The sequence below is a fragment of the Onychomys torridus genome, chromosome 5 (assembly GCF_903995425.1).
Source record: "Onychomys torridus chromosome 5, mOncTor1.1, whole genome shotgun sequence".
In the NCBI taxonomy this organism is placed as follows: Eukaryota; Metazoa; Chordata; class Mammalia; order Rodentia; family Cricetidae; genus Onychomys; species Onychomys torridus.
This window is the reverse complement of record NC_050447.1, coordinates 96,465,981-96,487,354: the sequence shown is the minus strand read 5'-3', so window position 1 is coordinate 96,487,354 and position 21,374 is coordinate 96,465,981. Positions and strand designations below refer to the sequence as shown.

The following is a 21,374-nucleotide window of genomic DNA, read 5'->3' as shown; positions in this document are numbered from 1 at the left end:
TGGTCTTTTTCTGGCTTTTCTATTAACATCTTTTACTCCTAAACAGCATGGCCCTTAAAACTTAAAAGAACTATTACAATTTTAAATGTATATTACTTTTTGTCAGTTTATGTGTTGTATTTACACAACAAATATATTTAAAACACTGTAAAAACATAATTTAATTATTGATAGTATAAAGAATACTTTCTTATGGAAATGGTAATATTGACAGTACTGTGAACAGACTATAAAGAGTTTAAAGTTTCAAAGTCATTTTTAATAAAATTCAAGCTTTAAAAAGAATGTGAAGATTTTTGAATGGTGTTTCCTATAGCATTACTTACAAAGAATATAGCCTAAGCCTACGTTAATGAGGATATAGTAAGTATATATTGAAAGGGCCAAGCAGATGATATAACAGGCTGCTCAGTCTTCTCTCAGAAATCAGGCCTCAATTTCAGTTTCCTGAGACTTGAGCAGCAGTTTCTGGGAGGGCCGTGAACAAAAGACAGTCCTTGCAGTAGCCCCCTTTTTGCATGTACTCTGCTCAAAGTTCAGCCAGTTGTTTACTGTCTGGGACCTCTCACTATGTCCAAGGCAGCTCAAGGACAGAGCCCGGACCACTGAGCCAGCCCCCACAGTCAGTATGTGCTAGGCCAGCCAGCCCCCATGGTAGCTCAAGGACAAAGCCTGGGACTTGTCCCAGACAGCCCCCCTCCAAGGGCTTATGGTTTTTACCTTTAAATAGCCACACAAAGAAAGAGCAACTCCTCCCTGCCTCACTGTATTGGGTGTAGGAACAAGTTCCCTGTCTAGACTTGTAAACTTAAACAAAACAAACCTTGCTGTTGCATTCTGGACATCCACGGTCTTCAATGGTCTCTTTGGGGTCATGATCTGGACATAACATATATTGTAGCCGATACAATGGAATACCATTGTTGTGATGTCTATAAACTAAGCTTATGGGGCTGGGAGAGAGAGGCTCAGTTGATAAAATGCCTGACACACAAGCATTTGAACCCGAATTCAGATTCCCAGAACCCACATAAAAAAGTAGAGATGGTAGTGCACAGCTATAATCTTTCAGGGGTGTGGAGATTCCTGGAGCTTGCTGGCCAGCCTGTGAAGCTGCATCAGGGAGTTCCAGATTCAGTGAGAGACCTTGTCTGAAAAATAAGGTGAAGAGTAACAGGGCATCTGGCCTCCACACCCACATGTGCATGCTCATGAAAACACATACAAAACAGTATTTTTTAAGAGGCTGCTATGGAAAAATTCCACAGTCCTAGAAAAAAAAAAGTGCAAAATTATATTGTGATTTCCATAAGTGCTTCAAACGCTAATATACTCTGAAAAACACGTTTCAAGGGGTGTCCTGAGAATTTATAAAACATAGGGAGGCTGTGGAAATGGGTCTGTGAGTATCTGACAACCTGAGTTCAACCCCTAGGACCTACATAACAAAAGAACTGACTCCAGGTTGTCCTCTGACCTCCACATGACCCCCAATTCGAACACCCACACAGGAAATAAATGTAAATATGGATAACTCTTGGATTCACGCTACCTGGGTTTTTGTCACGCATATAAAATCTTTATTTACTCATCTGGCTCCCCGCACAAGGCCTGGTAAAGGCCAACTGGGCGGCTGTCTTTATGGATGCCAGTCTGGGGAAGAAACTTTCTCTTGGGTGCTGGGGACTGAATCCAATAAGTAAGTCCAGCAAGAGCTCTCCCACTGCTACATCCAGTTGGAGTACACATCCAGGACAGGTTTTTGGTTGAAATGATTTATGTAAATGTACGCGTGATTGGGCGATTGAGAACCACCAGCAGAGGCTGGCTCCACCGGACCACCAGAGACTGGGACCGCGTTCCTGAGCCGGAAGTTGCTTCTGGGTTTCCAGCTCCGTCTACAGGAAGTGCCCCCTCGGTGCCCCGCTCCATCTGCAGGAAGTGCCCCCTGTCCCTCATCCCGTTGAACCCCTACCCGCTGAACTGCACCATCGCCGGCTGCGACTAACCGTCAGGCTGTAGCGCTCTGGCCTCCTGGCTCCGGTAGCAGCCTTTCATGAGCTCGGCACATCCTCACTGCACACATTCCCTAAACTTTTGAGCAGCAGATAGACACACTTAACCGCTGGGCTCTAGGGGCTGGCTTCCATAGTCTTGGGCACGCTAGAGCCCTGGCTAATGAACCTCAGGCACATCTATTACATTCGTCAAGAAGTCCATCAGTCTTTGTTGGGTACCAGGTACGTGCTGCGTTTGAAGAGTCTATGCAGAGGACTGCGAGGGGCAGGGATGGCTGTGCGGTGATCTGTAATAGAAGCTGGAGAACAGTGCATACACCTACCGGTGCGCTGCCACCTGGGTGGCTTAGTTTTCCCCATCCGTACATTAGGTTTGAGGGTGACCTCGAAGATGATATGCACGTACAGAGTAGGTCGCATGCCGGTGGGAATTCACGTTGGAAGGATGGGCCACTCCAAAGTGGGGAGGAAAAATGTCAGGGTGTGGTGAATGAGGAACTGGGGAGACCATGGTTTTCATGTAGGTGGGAACTAACTTCTTTTATCCCTGAATTAACTTTACAAGTGGAAAATAATTAGGAGCTTAATATAATTGATGGTAAACTAACGGTAAGACGCAGGTAAAATCAGATTCTGGGAGTTTGAAGTGGGAGTTTGAAGTTAGTTCAAGGAAAAGTGTTTGAAACTCGGTGGTGGTGGTGGTGGTGGAGGAGGAGGAGGAGGAGGAGGAGGAGGAGGAGGAGGAGGAGGAGTCTCTCTCTCCTACCCACTCCATCCCACCCCCGTGCTTAATGGCAGTCTGTAGGAAGAAACACTTTTTCACACCTCTCTCACACTAGAACAGTGTGAAACTCTCCTCTGACCTCAAAAGGTCATAGAGATTTGTCCCCACCAGCAAACAAGCAATTGTTTGCTGAACACCATTTGATGTCCCCTAATTCAATGTAGGTGGATGGATCCTATATGTTGAAACTCAAGTATACAAGACATAAAACTGGTTCCCATTATCAACATCAGTTGTAAGCTCCAGTTTGTGTTATCTATGCTTCTGACCCACTGGCTGAAAACCAGGGTTTCACTACCCTCCCAGAACTCTCACAGAACTCCAGAAACATTCTTACTGGTGTGTTATAAAGTATATTGCAAAAGATACAGATGAAGCACAAAGTGCCCATGTGTTGCCTAGGATAAGATTAAAGGGTGTGGTGCTTCCACGCCTTCTGTGGAGGGGCCAACCTCCAACTGTCTGGAAGCTCCACAAATCCTGCTTGTTTGGTTTTTGATGGAGACTTTATTATATAGGCATGATTAATTAAATAATTGTTCAGTGGTCATCAGGTTAACTTACAGCTTATCCCACCCAAAGAATTTTAGGAGTTATGTGCAAGAAAACAGTAAATAACAAACGTGTTTCACACTAACACCGGAATCATGTTGAAGTATGATCAAAAGTGTGCTTTAGAAAGTATTAATCCAATGATGGGAGGTCAGAAGTAAGAAACGAAATGATTGTAGTAGTGTGTGGAAATGGTAACTAAAGGAATGGGAGGAAAGGATAGCTGTAGGAGGCATTTTGTAGAAATAATTAGCTGAACTCGATGATTGTATTGGACCTGAGTACATGGAAAGTGCTGACAGATAGAAATGGAGGAATAGAAAATGGACGCCACTGTGAGGGGACTCTGTTTTCCTTTTGATATGTGATGAAATGTTGGTGCAGGACAGACATGAAGCTGGAGGCATCCTGCTGGCACTGGAAGATGCGAGTCTGGAGTCAAAAGGCAAGTTGGAGCCAGTAAAGGATGCACATGTCCTTGAAACAGGAATGCTGAAATTGAGGTCACAAAAGGAGAAATGAGATGAGGGAAATAAAGAAACTGCTGTGTGTCTGCTGTTTCAGGTGTTTCCTGGCGTTCTGTGGGTTGACTGCCCAGTTCTACTGGTCCCACTTGGAGTTACTCATGTCGCTGTGTTAGCTAATACATTAATCTAGGCCCAGGTAGGCTTTAGCTTAGGAGCCCTGCTTCCAGGTGACCTCTGCATGACTAGTGTGGGTTTCCTCACACTGTGGTTGTCTTATGGCAGTGTCTCAGGAGCTATAGGGACGCTTCCTTTTACTGTGTCATGTCACCATACTCTGTTCATCAAAGCAAGTTATAGGCCAGCACAGATTTGAGAAAGAATTATGGGAGGCATGCCTGGCAAGATCTCACTACAGAAGGCATTTGGTGATCAGAAACTTTGGAAGAAATATCTGCACATAAAGTGAAATATTCAATGCATATCGATAAGTGACCTTTGAACGGCACTGTGTTTCTGCCAAGACAGGTCTCTGGTTTTCCATGTGTCAACTTATCCCTCCTCTCTAGCTTAAAAGTAATACATTCAAACATTCTTGCTGTTTATTAGTTTGGGACGTTTTGCTGTTTTCAGTTTCACTGAGACAGAGTCTCTATATTTAGCCCAGGCTGACCTTGAACTTGCTAAACAGAGCACACTAGCTTCTGCTGCTGCATGCTAGGATTTCAGGCATGCGCCACCATGCCTGGGCAGTCATTCTTATTGTTAGCCTTTCTCCCCTTGTCGTAGATCCCTTACCTCTCAACACCTTTAGTGTTCAGGATATGAGTTTGGTGCATGGAACCCTAAGTGTACAGCATAGTGGAGACAAAAATAAAAATGTTTCATAGGATTTTGAAACTCTTGGCTTTAATTATCTGTTCAATTTTTACACTGTAGATGTTCATTTAGCAATACATTTCTGAAGCATAGACTTCAGCCAAATGAGCCGGCTTCTAAGTTCAACATGTATGAAGCTTTGTCGGGTTCCACTGCTGACAATGAAGACAGCCTTGTGACAATGAAGGTGGAGGATCCCACCTGGGAGCAGCCAGGCAACTCACAGGCCGGCAGGACCCATACTCAGGAACTTCACCTCCTGAGATTTCGGCAGTTCTGTTACCAGAAGGCCCCTGGGCCCCGGGAAGCCTGGCTTTGGGAACTTTGCCATCAGTGACTGAGGCCAGAGACCCACAGCAAGGAGCAGATCCTGGAGCTGCTGGTGCTGGAGCAGTTCCTGACCATCCTGCCCAAAGACCTCCAAGCCTGGGTACAGATGTATCGTCCGCAGAGTGGGACGAGGCAGCGGCATTGCTGGAGAACCTAGCCTCAGAACGTGGAGACACAGAGAGCAGGTGGAAAAGTAATGAATGTGCCAGTGTGAGAGAAACAGGGTGAGGAATGTGTATTTGCTAGTGCCTAACCTTTTATTCTGAAATAATTAGAGAGGGGCCACAAAAACAGCATGGAGCGCTTGTGTGCTCTTCACAAACATGTAGCTGTTGCTCACACTTGTTCCACGATATGCCCCACCTACCCCATCCATTTTCCTGTACAAGCCAATTTCGTTATTTTTGCATAGGCATGCACATTTATGCAGACTTTTTCCCCCTTAACCAACTGTCAATTAATTGTAAATATGTCCCTTTACCTCCAAGTGCTTCGGTATATATTCATGAAGATCAAGGAAATGCTTTTACAATCTGAATGTGGTCACCTCGTTGTCCACTGTGCTCGATATCTACCACACAGGGCAGTGCCTCCTCCTGTCAGTCCTCACAGGCAGGTGGGGATGATGTTGCCCTTTCCTCACAAAGTCAAGGGAGTGCTCGTCAAGATGTCTTTTCTAGACAACTATCCTTTTCCCCCTTTGTAGTTATTTTGTAGTTTGTGGAAGATATTTTGAGATAGTGTACAGAGCCAAGTCCTGATTACATTTTTGCCTATAGCTCGTTGTGTGTTTCTGGGGACAGATCCTTTGTCTGTCTTGCCTGCCTTGATTGCTGAGTCCCTGGATACTGAGGAGGGCCTGTCTGAGTGAGTTTGCTGTGTAATTTGCTGAATGAATGTGTCTCAATTCTTCTTGCTGGAGGGGTCAGTGGAGCTTGTTCTTTGTTCCCTTGAGAGTCTCTGGCTCCCCCCAGGATACTTTTTCAACGCGAATCTTTTGTCTCCAGGCCACTTTCTATGTTCAGGAACAGGACATGCACCTAATGGTGACCGAGTATCAAGGTGCCTCTTTGGAGTTTCAGAGCCTCCAGTTCCTCCAGCCTGGGGTCCCTCCTCTGACATATGAACCTCCAAAGCTCCCCCCAGAAGTGAGTGGTGAGTGCTAGAGGGTGAGTTTGCTGAGGACACTGGAAAGAGGTCACCGATAGATACATGGTTTTCTTAGAAGAGAAATTATTGTCTTAGACTCAAGAACTTCTTTCTTGTTTTTGTATACAAAGTAATCTAGTATCATCTCATGCCCCGCCCCGTGTGTGTGTGTGTGTGTGTGTGTGTGTGTGTGTGTGTGTGTGTTTAAAGTATTTAAGGGCTGAGAGATGGCTCAGGTAAACATGCATGCCCCTCAGCCTGACAACCTAAGTTGGATCCCCAGGACCCACATAATGGAAGGAAAGAACCAACGTTTGCAGGTTGTCCTCTGACCTCAGTGTGCATGCCTTAATGCATGCATATAAACACACACACACACACACACACACACACACACACACACACATCAGATTGTTAAAACAGAAAATATCTTAGATCTACTTAACAAATTTTGAGTATAAAATTAATCATAGTGACGCATGCCCATAGTTCCACCTACTCAGCTGAGGCAAGATTGCTTGAGCCCAAGTTTATTTCTTTCTTGTTTTGTTTTTCAAAGCAAATCACTACTAAAAAATGTCTACATGTCATTTTGGTTGGGAGATGTTTTGGGTTTTCTTTGTTTTGTTTTGTTTTGTTTTGTTTTGTTTTGTTTTGTTGAGTCTGGTCTCAATATGTAGCCATGGCTGCCTTGGAACTCACTATGTAGACCAGGATGGACTTGAACTAGAGATCCACCTGCCTCTGCCTCGCAAGGACTGGGATTAAAGATGTGCACCCCCATATATGTGTGTATTTGTGTGCTCACAGGAGCCATGGCCTGAGTCTGAAGATCAGAAGACAACTTGTGGGATTCAATTTTCTCCTTCCATTATGTGAGTTCTGGGAATCTAATTCAGGTCCACATGTTTAGCAGCAATCACCATTACCCACTGAGACATCTCCCTGTCCCTTTTTTATACTGTGCTGGGAATCAAACCCAGGGCTTTATAGATGTTAAACAAGAATTCTAGCTGGGCGTTGGTGGCGCACGCCTTTAATCCCAGCACTCAGGAGGCAGAGGCAGACAGATCTTTGTGAGTTCGAGGCCAGCCTGGGCTACAGAGTGAGTTCCAGGAAAGGCACAAAGCTACACAGAGAAACCCTGTCTTGAAAAACCAAAAAAAAAAAAAAAAAAAAAGAATTCTACCAACTGAGCTATATCCCCACTTTTGTGTGTTGTGGGGAGGGGAGTAAGGCAGGGTCTCATGTAGCCCATGCCAGCCTCAAATTCACTCTGTAATCATGACCTTGAACTATTTCTCTTCTGCCTCTACCTCCCTCCCAAGTGCTGGATTTATGGGTATATTCCACCAAGGCTAACTAGAGCCCAGGACTTCAAGAGCAGCCCGGGCAACATAATGAGACATTATCTTGATATATTAATAATAATATAGGCTACTCAAGCATACAATTTCTTATTCATGTTAGTTACCATGCTGTTCATTAAATATCCATTACTAACTTTCTATAAATACAAGTTTATGTCTTTGACCAACAGCAAGTTCTGTGGTTTGGGCAATTCTCATATCAAAGCAAGTTTTAAAAATTATACAAAATTGCAAACTGTTAGAATTGTAACATCTTATTTATCTTGCATGTATAGTGGGGGGAGGTGTTCGTGCACATGCCATAGCAAGTGTGGGTAGGTCAAAGGACAAGTTGTGGGGATCAAGTCTGTCCTTCCACCATGTGGATCCTGAGGATCAAACTCAGGCCCCAAGGCTTGGTGGTAAGCCCTTTAGCCACTGAGCCATCTCATCAGCTCAGCATTATAACATCTTCTTACTCAACACCTTCAGTTAATACTTAGGAAAACCAAAATGCAGCTTAAACGATTTGCCCAAAGCCAACAGATTCAGAGGTACTTCTAAAATGTAAGGCTCCCGACCTTTGGCCTTTGCCTATCACATCTGTTTTATACTAAGAGAACAGGTCTTGTGTGAGGATTAACCATAATAAGCTGTTACCCAAATACAGCATGCACCAGCAGCTTCTTCCCCCTTTCTTGATTACCTATGATTTTAATTTGTATTGTGTATGTGAGTAACTTTTATCTCAGTTCATAAAATCTGTATCTCAGTTTAGATGTTTTAAAACAGAAGGTTTAGGAAACTGGGTCCAAACAAAGGGAACTTCCCAAGGCAATAGTGTCTCATGTAGGACTCTTGTCTCCTCTCTTTCTAGGATTTGCTCCTCAGGGAGTAGGCTATCTCCAAGAAGAAGTTCCAAAGGCAATGCAGCAGTGCCCTGGTCTATCTCACCTAGGCTCCAGGTGAGCAGCTGTCCAGGTTTCTGGGAGCTTACTGGTGACCCTCCCTCCCCTTGACCTATTTGTTGTCCTTCTCTTGGCCTGCTCTCCTCAGCCTGAAAACCTTTAGGGCGGCGCAGTTCCTTGACGTTCACTTTGTCACAGACTAATCACAAACCGTGTGTTCATCATCCGAGAGCCCATGCTGATGTGTGTGTGTGTGTGTGTGTGTGTGTGCGCGCGCATATAACAACAATTAATGAGAAAATAGGCCATGAATTTGAAAGAGAGAAAGAAAGAGTATGAGAGGGTTTAGAGAGAAGAAGAGGACAAGAGAAATGATCTGAGAAGTAATTTTTTGTATCAAAATAAGTCTGTGTGCACTTTGGAATGGGGAAGTGATGATGTAAACAGAAATCATCCAGTCATGAAATGCACTAGACCTCCTTATCAGAGCCTATATCCAGTCTGTGAAAGACTGGATAGTGTATCTTTTCCTGGAAATGGGAAAAGACTATAGATCAGAACATAAAAGAAAATGTTGAGAGATTAATGAAAAGCTGCATGGTACACATTTGGGGGCAGTATCAAATAAAGATGAAGAACCATAAGCAACCCCCAAAATAATTACTATAGCATATAAACTTTTGAAATTAGATAGCTCTGAAATATTTTAAGTAATTTTTATTAATGAAAATTTTGCAAGATCTCTACTTTTACAGAGATCCAAGTCTATTCAAAGGAGCTTCAGAACTCCTTGTTATGTCTTTGATGTGCTCTTCAGCAAAGTTAAGTCAAGTCCATGTGTGTGACAGTATCTTTATTCTGTGCAACTGTGCAAGCTTTCTTCTAGGAAGCATTCTTACATTATTTTATTTGTTTGTTTTTAGTATTATTCCATAACAGTCTCAGACATCTTAGGCACAGGTGCAGTAGATGTGTATTGGTGCAGGGTAGATCTGGCAGGGCACTCCTAAGCCCTGCACCATGTGAGACAGCGCTGCTACTGCTGTGTGGGCTGTCCTACACATTGTCAGATGCCCAGTGTTTGCTCAGCCCTGAATGGCAGTGGAATGTGTAGATGCTGAACATAAGTATGTGGCAATATTGTGTTCCCCAAAATATTGTGCACCTTAATAAACTTATCTGGGGTCAGAGAACAGAACAGCCACTAGATAGAGAGGCCAGAAAATGGTGGCACTCACACCTTTATTCCTATCACTTGGGAGGCAGAGATCCATTTGGATCTCTGTGAGTTCAAAGCCACACTGGAAACAGCCAGGCATGGTGACACACGCCTTTAATCCCAGTGGCAGAAAGCAGAAAGTTATATAAGACGTGAGGACCAGGAACTAGGCTGGTTAAGCTTTTAGGCTTTTGAGCAGCAGTTCAGCTGAGATCTATTTGGATGAGGACTCAGAGGCTTCCAGTCTGAGGAAACAGGATCACCTGAGGAACTGGCAAGGTGAGGTGGCTGTGGCTTGTTCTGTTTCTCTGATCTTCTAGCATTCACCCTAATAACTGGCACTGGGTTTGTTTTTATGAATAAGACCTTTGAAGATTCCTGTTTCATAAGTACTACGCCCTCAGAGTCCTCACATGTTTACAAAGTGCCCTGAGTGGCTGGCATCACGGATTAATGTGATATTCAACATCTTTAACACTATCTGTGTCAGTCAGTGTTCTACCGCTGTGAAGAGACGCTATGACCACTGAACTCTTACAGAAGAAAGCATCGTATTGGGACTTGCTTACAGTTTCAGAGATTTAGTCCAAAATTGTCATCATGACAAGGAGCACAGCAGCATGTAGCTGACAGTTCTACATCCAGATCTACAGGCAGCAGGAAGAGAGAGACCCTGGGACTGCCTTGGCTTTTGAGACTCTACAGCCCACCCCCAGTGACACTTCCTCCAGCAAGGCCACGCCTACTCCAATAGGCTGTATTTCCTAATCCCTGTCAAGTAGCGCCACTCCCTGATGACCAAGCATGCAAATCTATGATTCTAGGGGGTCATTCTTATTCAAACCATTCTCTTTATTCTACTCCTTGGCCCCCAAAGGCTTCTAGCTATATCATAATGAAAAAAAAAAAAAAATACATTCAGTTCAACTTCAAAAGTCCCCATAGTCTATAACAGTCTCAACACTATTTAAAAATACAAAATTCATCCTGGTGGTAGTGGCACACACCTTTAATCCCAGCACTCTGGAGGCAGAGGGGGGAGGATCTCTGAGTTTGAGGCCAGCCTGGGCTACAGAGCGATTCCCAGGACAGCCAGAGACAGAGAGAAGCTTTGTTTCAAAGTGGGGGAAAGTGGAAGGAAAGGTGGGATAATTAACCACACATGGGGCAGGGTGTGGAGAGTCTCCATTTTAGGGAAACAGGAAGCTAATTCTGAGCCAATATAGAACTCTCTCTCTTTCTGTCTCTCTGTCTCTTTCTCTCTCCTCTCTCCTCCCTCCCTTCCTCTCCTCCTTCCCTCCCTCCTCCTCCTCTTGTTCTTCTCCTTCTTGTGCTATGCAGTAAACCCAGGGCCTTGGGGTGCACTCCACCACTAAGCCCTACCACAGCCCCTAAATAGAAGTATCTTGAAACTAAAAGAAAAAGGAGTGAAATTTTGAATTAAGCTAGTGAGGACTGAGCTGAGTTTCACTATAGGACAGATGTGACACCACTAACTTAGCATAGAGTAATGACTGGAGTATGGGAATCTACCCTTTTGCTTGTGAGTATATGCAGCATCAAATGCCTGAAATCATGAGTCTCGGTGCCTGTAAGAATAAAAATACTTTATTGTTTCCTGTAATAGACACTTGGGGGTAGCTAGTCTGTAGTGGATAGCCATCCCAGCATTGGCCTGGAAGTTCCAACCCCCACTGAGGCTTTGGTAATGGTCACGCCCACAAGGCAGGGTGGAGGAGGAAGCAGAAGACTCAGGATTGAGAGGAAGTCTCTCTCTTGGTTCTGGGATGCTGGACGCAGGAGGTAGACTGAGCAGAGTTCTCCAGAGAACACCCTGCCAGGCCCATAGACGCTCTCACCCTCCAGGCCCATAAACGCTCAGAACCAACCAAGTAAACACACAGAAACTTATATTGCTTACAAACTGTATGGCTGTGGCAGGCTTCTTGTTATCTACTTCTTCTATCTTAAATTAACCCATTTCTGTTAGTCTATACTTTGCCACATGGCTTGTGGTTTACCAGTGTCTTTACATGTTGCTTCTCATGGCAGCAGCTGGCAGTGTCTCTCTCCAGCCTTCTACTTCCCAGAATTCTCTTCTCTCTTGTCCCGCCTATACTTCCTGCCTGACTACTGGCCAATCAGAATTTTATTTATTTATACAGAGCGATACCCACAGCACTTCCCCCTTTTCTTTTCTTTCTTTCTTTTTTTTTTTTTAGGAAGGTTTTAACTTTTACATAATAAAATTACATATAACAAAAAAATTATCAAGCAAGAATTATAGTTACAATATTAAAGAAGATATCCCATCTATCTTATATTTGTGAGTCTAAGCTTTTATATCTAACTTATATTTTATCATAACTGAGAAAATTATAACTATCTAGTCTTCAACCACATCAAAGACCTCAGAAGGATATAATATTACCTGAGAACTGGGAGAAGGATGCAAGCAACTTTCGGGAGTCTTGCAGGGTAGACAGAGACAGCTGGCAGCCAGAACAGTCACCTAATGTTCCTTTTGACTGAGCCAGGCAGGAAAACTCTAACTACACTAGTCTGGTATATCAGTCCTGATATGATTTCAGAGTTCAAGTCTCTAGCAGCCCCACATTCCTCCTCCAGTCCTACACCCTTCCCTTCTCCCTTACCTCACTCCATTTCCCACTTCCAGATCCTGACCTCACCACATTGGCCTTCGTGCACTATGGCTCTTGGGGTTTAGATTACATCATTGAAAGGCTTTCATGCTATGACAGAATTCATAATATCATCTCAAAAGGAATGTATTGAGCCGGGTGTGGTTGCTCCTGCCTACAATCCCAGGACTTACAAGGCTTGGGCAGGAAAATAGGATTGCCTTTATTTCAAGATCAGCCTAGGCTATGTGGTAAGTTCCAGGCCAGCCTGGGCTACAGAGTGAGACTGTCTCACCAAAAAAAAAAAAAAAAAAAAAAAAAGCAATAAGGGGCTAGAGAGATGGTTCCGTGGTTAAGAGTTCTTGCTGCTCTTTCAAAGGATGGAAGTCTGGCTCCCAGCACCCACTTCGGGTGGCTCACTACTCCTTGTAACTCCAACTCCAGGGGATCTGACACACCTGGCCTCCTTGGGCACCTGAGCTCACATATACATTCCACACACACATACATGTAATTAAAAAGTCAATTAAAAACCTTAACACAAAAAGCCAGCAAGCTGGCTGAGCAGGTAAGAGGATTTGCCGTGCAGGTCTGACCCAGGGTTTCATGATGGAAGAGTTTCATCCCAGGGTCCCATGATGGAAGGAGAGAACCAACTCCCAAAGTTGTCTTCTGACTGCCACTGGTTGCCCAGGTGCTCATGAATTTCCTTTCCCAAGTCGTACAATAATAGCAAATAAAATGGCAACTGACTCCATAGGAGGCCAGGAGTATTCCACCCAAGGCTGGCGGCCTGAGTTCAGTCTCCAGAACCCACCGGAAGGGGGAAATAAGGGGCTCCACAAGGTGTCCTTTGACTTCCACGCAAGCACCGCGGCCCACTCAGACAACAGTAAGGAGTGAAGTTACTTGTGTCAAATACTTCTCCTCCTCAGTTTAGCTTGCTTCCTGTAGATCCCACACAAATCCGTTCAAGTGCAGTGAGTCTGAGTTTCTGTTTGTTTCTCCTCAGAGAAATGTATCCACTAGATGAATATAAATAAGGGATGCTAAGAAATCCCAAGAGTTGTGAGGAGACCTGTAAATAGTGAATTGACATAAGACCGTGTCCAAGTAAAGAGAAAACAGGGACACGGGAGTGGGACAGATGGTTCTGGAAATCTCAAGTTACTGCTACCAGAAGCTAGCCGGGATAAGGAGGTCCGAGGCCGAGTTAACCAGGCTCTTAATAGTAGAAGAGTGCCTCCCGTAGAGGCCTGCCAAGCACTATGGGTGCCTAAAGCAGGATGGAAGGTCTGCATCCTGCTCCTACAGGACTGTGCTCAGTGGGCCAGCTTCTCAGATTCAGCCCTTAGTTATGACACAGGAGTGAGTGAAAGGTGGGGAGGGGTCAGAATGCCAAGTGTAGCAAGTCTTCCCTGGGAAACAAGGAATAGAAAGTAGATCCGCCCAGAAAATCGATTCTACTTTGTCTTTGTCAGTTGTGGAGAAAAAGATTTGGGTTCTTTTGTTTTGTTTGCAGAGCATGTTCTATTTTCTTTCTCAGAGCTTGTGCGCCCCACATTCCTGGTTGTACAAAAGACAGTCTCAAGGTTGAACACTCTTAGGAACTGCCACCCACCCCGAGATTCCTGGGCCAGGATGCACATCACATCCTTGCAGAGACATCACTCGGAAAGGAAGGGAAAAAGACAAATCTCGAGTGAGCAAGCTGCTTCAGGGCCTCGCGTTTTCTGATGACTCAGAGGCAGAGGAAGACAATGAGCCTGAGGTGCAGCCTCACAGAAAGAAGCTAAAGGTGTCCACTGTCCCCGAGAAGAATTGGACTAAATGTCTTAAGCCCAACTTTCCAAGCTGGTCAGCACTGGATTCTGGACTTTTGAGTCTCAAGAGTGAGAAGTTGAACCCAGTAGAGCTCTTTGAATTATTTTTTGATGATGAAACATTTAACTTGATTGTCAATGAAACCAATAATTATGCTTCTCAGAAAAATGTCAGCTTGGAAGTCACAGTGCAGGAAATGCAGTGTGTGTTTGGTGTCCTGCTCTGGAGTAAACTCGCAAAGCATCCCAGGAAGGGAATGTGTTGGAAAATCTCTGATGCTGATCAGACCCTGGTTAGAAATGCAATTAAAAGGGACAGGTTTGAGTTGATTTTCTCATACTTGCATTTTGCTGATAATAGCCACCTAGATCAAAAAGATAAGTTTTCAAAACTGAGGCCTCTAATAAAGCAAATGAATAAGAATTTCCTCCTGTACGCTGCCCCCCCCCCCCATTATTTTGGCAGGTTGATGTGTGAATGCTCTGATAGTGACCAATTTCTGAGTGGAAAGCCTCTTAGAATTGGCTATAAAATTTGGTATGGCACAACCACACAAGACTACCACCTCGTTTGGTTTGAGCCCTACCAAAAAGACTCAGCTGTGGAAACAGATAAGGAGCTGGACCTTGGGCTAGGTGGGAATCTAATAATGAACTTTGCTGATGATCTTTTGCAGAAAGGTCATTATCCCTATCACCTGTGTTTTGATAGCTTCTTTACAAGTGTTCAACTGATATCAGCTTTGAAGAAGAAGGGGGTGAAGGCTACAGGATCAATTCGTGAGAACAGGACTGAAAAATTCCCGCTCATGAATGTAGAACATATGAAAAAGATGCCGGGCGGTGGTGGCGCACACCTTTGATCCCAGCACTCGGGAGGCAGAGCCAGGCAGATCTCTGTGAGTTCGAGGCCAGCCTGGGCTACCAAGTGAGTTCCAGGAAAAAGGTGCAAAACTACACAGAGAGACCCTGTCTCGAAAAACCAAAAAAAAAAAAAAGAAAAAGAAAAAGAAAGAAAGAAAGAAAGGAAGGAAGGAAGAAAGAAAAAATAGATGAACGGGGTATTTTGATTTCAGGGTGGAAGAAAATGATGAGATAATTTTATGCCGTTGGTTTGGTGATGGTTTTATTAGTCTGTGTTCAAATGCTGTAGGCATAGAACCAGTCAGTGAAGTAAACTATGTTGCTGGTGAGGAAGAGCTCCTTCAGGTGAATCAACCATCCCTAGTGAAATTGTATGAGGAATTCAGGAAAGGTGTAGCCAAAATGGACCAAAGTATTTCCAAATATAGGGTGGGATTAAGAAGTAAGAAATGAGCCAGGCGGTGGTGGCTCATGCCTTTAATCCCAGCACTCGGGAGGCAGAGCCAGGCGGATCTCTGTGAGTTCGAGGCCAGCCTGAGCTACCAAGTAAATTCCAGGAAAGGCGCAAAGCTACACAGAGAAACCCTGTCTCGAAAAATCAAATGGGGGGGAGAAAGAAGTAAGAAATGGTACCCAGTTTTGGTTAGTTACATGATCGATGCAGCCATGAACAATGCATGGCAGCTACACACTATCTATAACCCTAACTCTCCTTTAGATCTCCTGGGTTTCTGGAGATATGGTGCACACTATTACTTGGGACATGATGTTAATCTGTCTGATTAGGGCAGATAATACGTAATAACAAGATGCAAAAAAATATATAACTAATTAGATTACTCTACCAAAGCAAATATAATGGAGATGGTGCAATTAAGTACTTGGTATTTTTTAAAATCATAGATTGTTACAGCAAATATGTTTAAAAACAGTGTTTTGTGAGTGTTGAATTTGTGTTATATGTCTAATTTTGTGTCAGATATGTGCAATCACTTACTGTTATTTTGTATATTAAAAGAGCAAAACCCTACCATTTTCCCATTGTCAGTTTTCAGACACTGACATTTTGAAAATGCAGGCAATATCATACTCTATAGAATGGTATTGAGTCCATAATCCAAAATAGATATACTGCTCATAAGGGAAGAATGTTCTGAACAAGACAGGTGTGAGGGACTAAATATCTCAGCTGTATCACACCATATGTAGTTGAGACAGGGCCAGTCGTGAAATTGGAGTGCAGAGATGGAAGTGTGAAGCTGTACCTTTGAATACTGAAGGAAATGTTATGACTATGAGTTGGAAGAAGTCAAAACGAGAAAGGTCATGAAGCAAGTTGAGTAACAATAGTTATCTTGAGAAGAAAGCAAGTAGAAGGCTACTGGCAAAAAGACCCTGTTAAAGTCCCATAAGATGAATGAGTCTGGATTGAGGTCATCAGTGATTATTCATCCAGGCAGAGACATTTGGAACTATGACTCCATAGTGCTGAAGTCTCATAGGAGTGGCTTAGGCTAAAGACAAAGATTCTACATCATTTCTGTGTTTTAGACAATTTTCTTTCAATATTTGTTTTATTATGTATGTATCTGTGATAGAATGATATCTTAGTTACTTTTCAGTTGCTGGGACAACTTATAAAACAATGTGTTTATTGGGGGTTACAGTTTCAGAGGTTTACAGTTTATGATCATTATCATGGGGAGCATGGCACCAAGCAGTAGCTGAGAGTTTAAACCTTTATCCACAAGCACAAGGCAAAGTGCTAGCTAGGAATGGTATGGGCTTTGAAACTTCAAACCTCTTCCAACAAAGCTACACCTAATCCTTTCCAAACAGTTCCACCAACTGGGGACAGGTATTCAAGCACGTGAGCCTATGGGGCCGTTCTCATTCAAATCATCAATTTTTTTTTTTTGTAGTTTTTCATTATTATTTTAAGTGCATGAGTCTTTTGTTCAACATATGTCTGTGTACCATATGAGTTCCTGGTAACCATGGAGGTTAGAAGAGGGTGTTGTATCGTCTGGAATTGGATTTACAGGTGGTTATGATCTACCATGTGGGTGCTAAGAATTGAATCCAGGCCTTCTGAAAGAGTACCCAATACTCTTAATCACTGAGCCATCTCTGCAGTCCTCTTGAGAGGCAAATTTAAGCCATGTGTAATAATACATTCATCCATGTTTCAGAATATTTTTTTAACACTGTGATTGGTTTACTAAAGAGCTGAATAGCCAATAGCTAGGCAGGAAGAGGTTAGGTGGAACTTTCAGGGACAGAGAGGACTCTGGGAAGAAGAAAGGAGTCAACAGACAGACATGGAAAGGAAACAGGAGGCACAAGATGGAGGAGAGGTAATGCCATGTAGCAGAATGTAGATTAATGTAAATGGGTTAATATAAGTTATAAGAGCAAGTTGAGACAAGCCTAAGCTAAAGGCCAAACTTTCACAATTCATAAATAAGTTCCCATGTCATTATTTGGGGGCTGGCTATCCAAAGATAGTACTGCTACACATCCATTCCAAAAGTTCCTGCCAATCTGTACAAAGGGTGGTCGTGGTTTACCTAGTTGTGCCCCTGCACTAAACACATATGATACTTCTGTCCACACTGTGTTCACTATGCTGTGGGGACAGTACCTTACAATGTGACTATTTTTATTTAGTATTTGCCCATCAAAGAACATAAACTTCCAAAATATGTCTTCTACAGCCACACAGGACATGAAATTAAGTGCTATGTACATTCAGGGTGCTTAAACTTCATTGTCACTTAATTGAAATTTTTAGATTATCCAAAAGAAAATAGCTGTATGTTTATTTTTTTTCAAATAGTCAACTTAATTCTTTTTATTACATTTATTTGTGTAAATGTGTGTGTGTGTGTGTGTGTATACATGGTGTATATGTGGAATCCAGGATACAAGGGAGTCCATTCTTTCCATATGGGTTCTAGGAATCAAACTCAGGCCTTCAGGGTTGGAAGTAATCCCTAACCTACCAAGTCATCTTATTACCCTGTCACTCTACTTGAGGACATTAGAGGAAGATAACTTTAGTGAGAAAAAAAAAAATGCAGGGCTCTAGTTGGGGACTTTGGAATTCTCTGAGTATCAGTCAGTGGTTATAAAACTTGGGTTTCTGGTTTGCCTATCTACTTACATATTCTGAAATAAGGTCCAGACTTAGACATCAGGCCAGGACATTCTAAATGTACAATATAAGTAGTAGGGAGTAATTTCTTTACTAAGGCTTCCCTCCCTTCCTTTCCATCCAGGGAAATCACAAATGAACACGGAACTTCGTACCCACATGGAATGTCACAAAGGTCAGGGAGTCTGGGTCTGGAAGAAAGACAATGCCCAATTCAGCTACATGATGAAATTGCTCTCCTGGATGTATTTACCGGTGTCCTAGGGTCAACTAAGTTTGTGATAACACTGTATACATAATTTAAAATTGTCTTCCAAGTTCATGCTTGAGTCAGTATCAAGGCAATCTCTGGGTCTGTTATTTATCATGTGACATTCCTCACCTGTATGACACAGAAGGCTTTGTAACATTTGCTGGTACAAATGAGTTCTGATGTGTGGCAGGGTCCTGTGCTGTTGTTCCCTTTGGGGGAGGGGGCCAAGTAGGCGCAGAGTCAACGACACAGACTCTGGGAGAATGTGGAAACAAGCTCAGTTTATTCAGGAAGAGGGAAGCCTTATATACCCTCCACCCCACCCTGGGGGAGGTCTGATGAACATGCACCTGCTGGTGTGACATGGCTGCCTCTCATTGGTCCAGGTCATCTCCAGATCATGTCTGCTGTTGCTAAGGTCCCTAGGCAGACCCAGATTGGCTCTCAGGAAGTATCTTATTACTGGTTTGGGCCATCTGTCCCTCAGGCCTGTTAGGGATGAGTCATTCTACACTGATGAAAGACAATTTTTATACCAACGGACCACTCTGGTTTGGAGGATTAGGCTCTTCACTGTTGTACTGAACAATCTAGCTTTACTATGCTTTTCCTAAACCAACTAGGAAGTGTTGTACTCTGTGAGCATTGCTGGATTCCTTATGCCAACAGGCTCCTGGTCCTTGGAACCTCTCTGGTATTTCATGGTGCTAGAACTCTGGTTGAAGGTTTGGCCTCTCTTCTAAAACTCATGTATTCTTTCAACTGTGTGTTGGTTAGTGTTAAACAAGCCATCCCAGTCTTCTCATGATGTGGCCTGCTTTACTTATGACATACTAGTTATCTTAGTTAGGGTTTCTATTGTTATGAAGAGACACCATGACCATAGCAACTTTTATAAAGAAAAACATTTAATTGTGGGGCTTATAATTTCAGAGGTGTAGTGGATAGCCATCCCAGCATTGGCCTGGAAGTTCCAACCCCCATTGAGGCTTCAGTAATGGTCACACCCACAAGGCGGGGCAGAGGAGGAAGTGGAAGACCCAAGATAGATAGGAGGGGCACGCTCTCTTGGTTCAGGGACGCTGGACGAAGGAGGTGGACTGAGCAGAGTTCTCCAGAGAACACCACCAGACTGCGCCATACCTTTGCTAGACCCTACAACCTATCCCTTCATTTGTAAGTTACCCCACAAAATAAACCTCCCTTTTTACTACGTGGAGTGGCCTTAATAATTTCACCAATACAGAGGTTTTGTCCATTATCTTCATAGTGGGACATGGAAGAGTGCTGGCAGACATGGTGCTAGAGAAGGAGCTGAGAGTTCTACATCTTGACCTGCAGGCTACAGAAAGTGGTCTGAGACACTGGGTATAGCTTGAGCATAAGAGACCTCAAAGCCTGCCTCCACAGTGACATACTTCCTCCCACAAGGCCACACCTCTTAATAATGCCACTCTCTGTGAGCTAATGAGAGCCAGTTACATTCTAACTACCCCACTAGTAAATGAGAGTAGAGACAGCAGTGGCCAACTGGCACTGCCCTACACCATCACTGCAGTGCCACTGTGCTCTTTACCCTTCTCCATCAGGACTGGGCAGGTGCATCAGACCTCTCTGTCAGCTTCTGAGGTATCATTAGGCCAGGCTGCCATCACCACCCAAGTGCTCAGTCTAGTCGGAGGCTGTGCCAACACAGCATGGCACAGCTTTCTCCTGGTGTATATCCTTAGGTGGGTTTAGAGGTCTCATGACTGTATAAGGTCTTCCTACATTTATAACAAGTGGACCTTTTCCATTGTGTATTTGTCCACTGACCACTTCTGTCCCATTTGGAACTCTGAAAGGTGTTTAAAGTCTGCATGGAGTTGCTAAAGGGAGTTTTGAGTCTTCAGATGTTTTCTGCTTGACAACCAGCTCATTTTCTTCCTCTTGGTCTCCACATTTTCAGCCTTGGGAAGGTGTGGGATATAGCTCAGTGCTAGAGTGTCTGCACAAACCAAGGTTCAGTCCCCAGTACACGGGGGTGGGGAGCAACTTTGGATTCTTCATCTGAAATACAAAAGAAATTTGTCAGCTGTTCCCCATTCTAAGAGAAGGAGAGATGATTCAAGTGAAGCTACTGTAAGCGTGAATACCAGTCAGTAAAAGTCTGCAAAGGGGCCCTGTTGCGGGAACCAGGAAAAGAGGAGGATGGGCTTGGCTAGGCGTAGAAGTCTGGTAGATGTTTATATAGGAAGGGCACCACCATGCAGAGAACTAGAGGTCATCTAGAGGGGAGATGAGACAAGCTTTGAGACTTAGTCTTAGAAAGGGGGCTTACTGAATAAAGCTTAAAAATAAAAAGGGGGCCAGGCAGTGGTGGCGCACGCCTTTAATCCCAGCACTCGGGAGGCAGAGGCAGAGGCAGGCGGATCTCTGTGAGTTTGAGGCCAGCCTGGTCTACAAAGCGAGTTCCAGGAAAGGTGCAAAGCTACACAAAGAAACCCTGTCTCAAAAAACAAAAAACAAAAAACAAAAACATAAATAAATAAATAAATAAATTAATTAATTAATTAATTAATTAAAAATGGGCAGAGACATGGCTCAGTGTTTAAGAGCACTCATTCTTATAGAGGACCCAGATTTGGTTCCCAACACCCATATGGCAGTACAAAACCATATGTAATTCCAGTTCTAGGGGTCCAACAGCTTCTTCTGATCTCTTTGGGCACTGGACACATATATGCAGGCCAAAAACAAAAAACAAAAAACAAAAAACAAAAAAAAAAAACTAAACCCAAAGAATTGTATAGTATAATATCTGGGTTACAAGCTGGTACAAATAGTACTCTAATGCCAAACAAACAGTTGTTGCAGATAAAAAGGATGAAGACCATGAACAACCCGATGGTGTAACGGAGAAGATGCCCAGGAGGGAAAGAATGGGGTGAGTTGATCACACAGACTAGAAGGCATCAAGAGATTCTTAACCATAGGAGCCAAG

General features: G+C 43.6%; 1 protein-coding gene across 1 annotated transcript; it reads left to right on the top strand.

Annotated features, from left to right (window-relative positions):
- The first annotated feature begins 1,959 nt into the window (after nucleotides 1-1,959).
- Pgbd1 (piggyBac transposable element derived 1) lies at nucleotides 1,960-15,001 on the top strand. Its single transcript, XM_036187363.1, is given in 7 exon segments — nucleotides 1,960-2,240; nucleotides 4,758-5,149; nucleotides 5,152-5,251; nucleotides 8,403-8,490; nucleotides 13,817-13,870; nucleotides 13,873-13,955; nucleotides 13,957-15,001. Coding segments are annotated over 7 exon segments (1,803 nt in total). The 5' UTR covers nucleotides 1,960-2,178; the 3' UTR covers nucleotides 14,981-15,001.
- The last annotated feature ends 6,373 nt before the right edge of the window (nucleotides 15,002-21,374 follow it).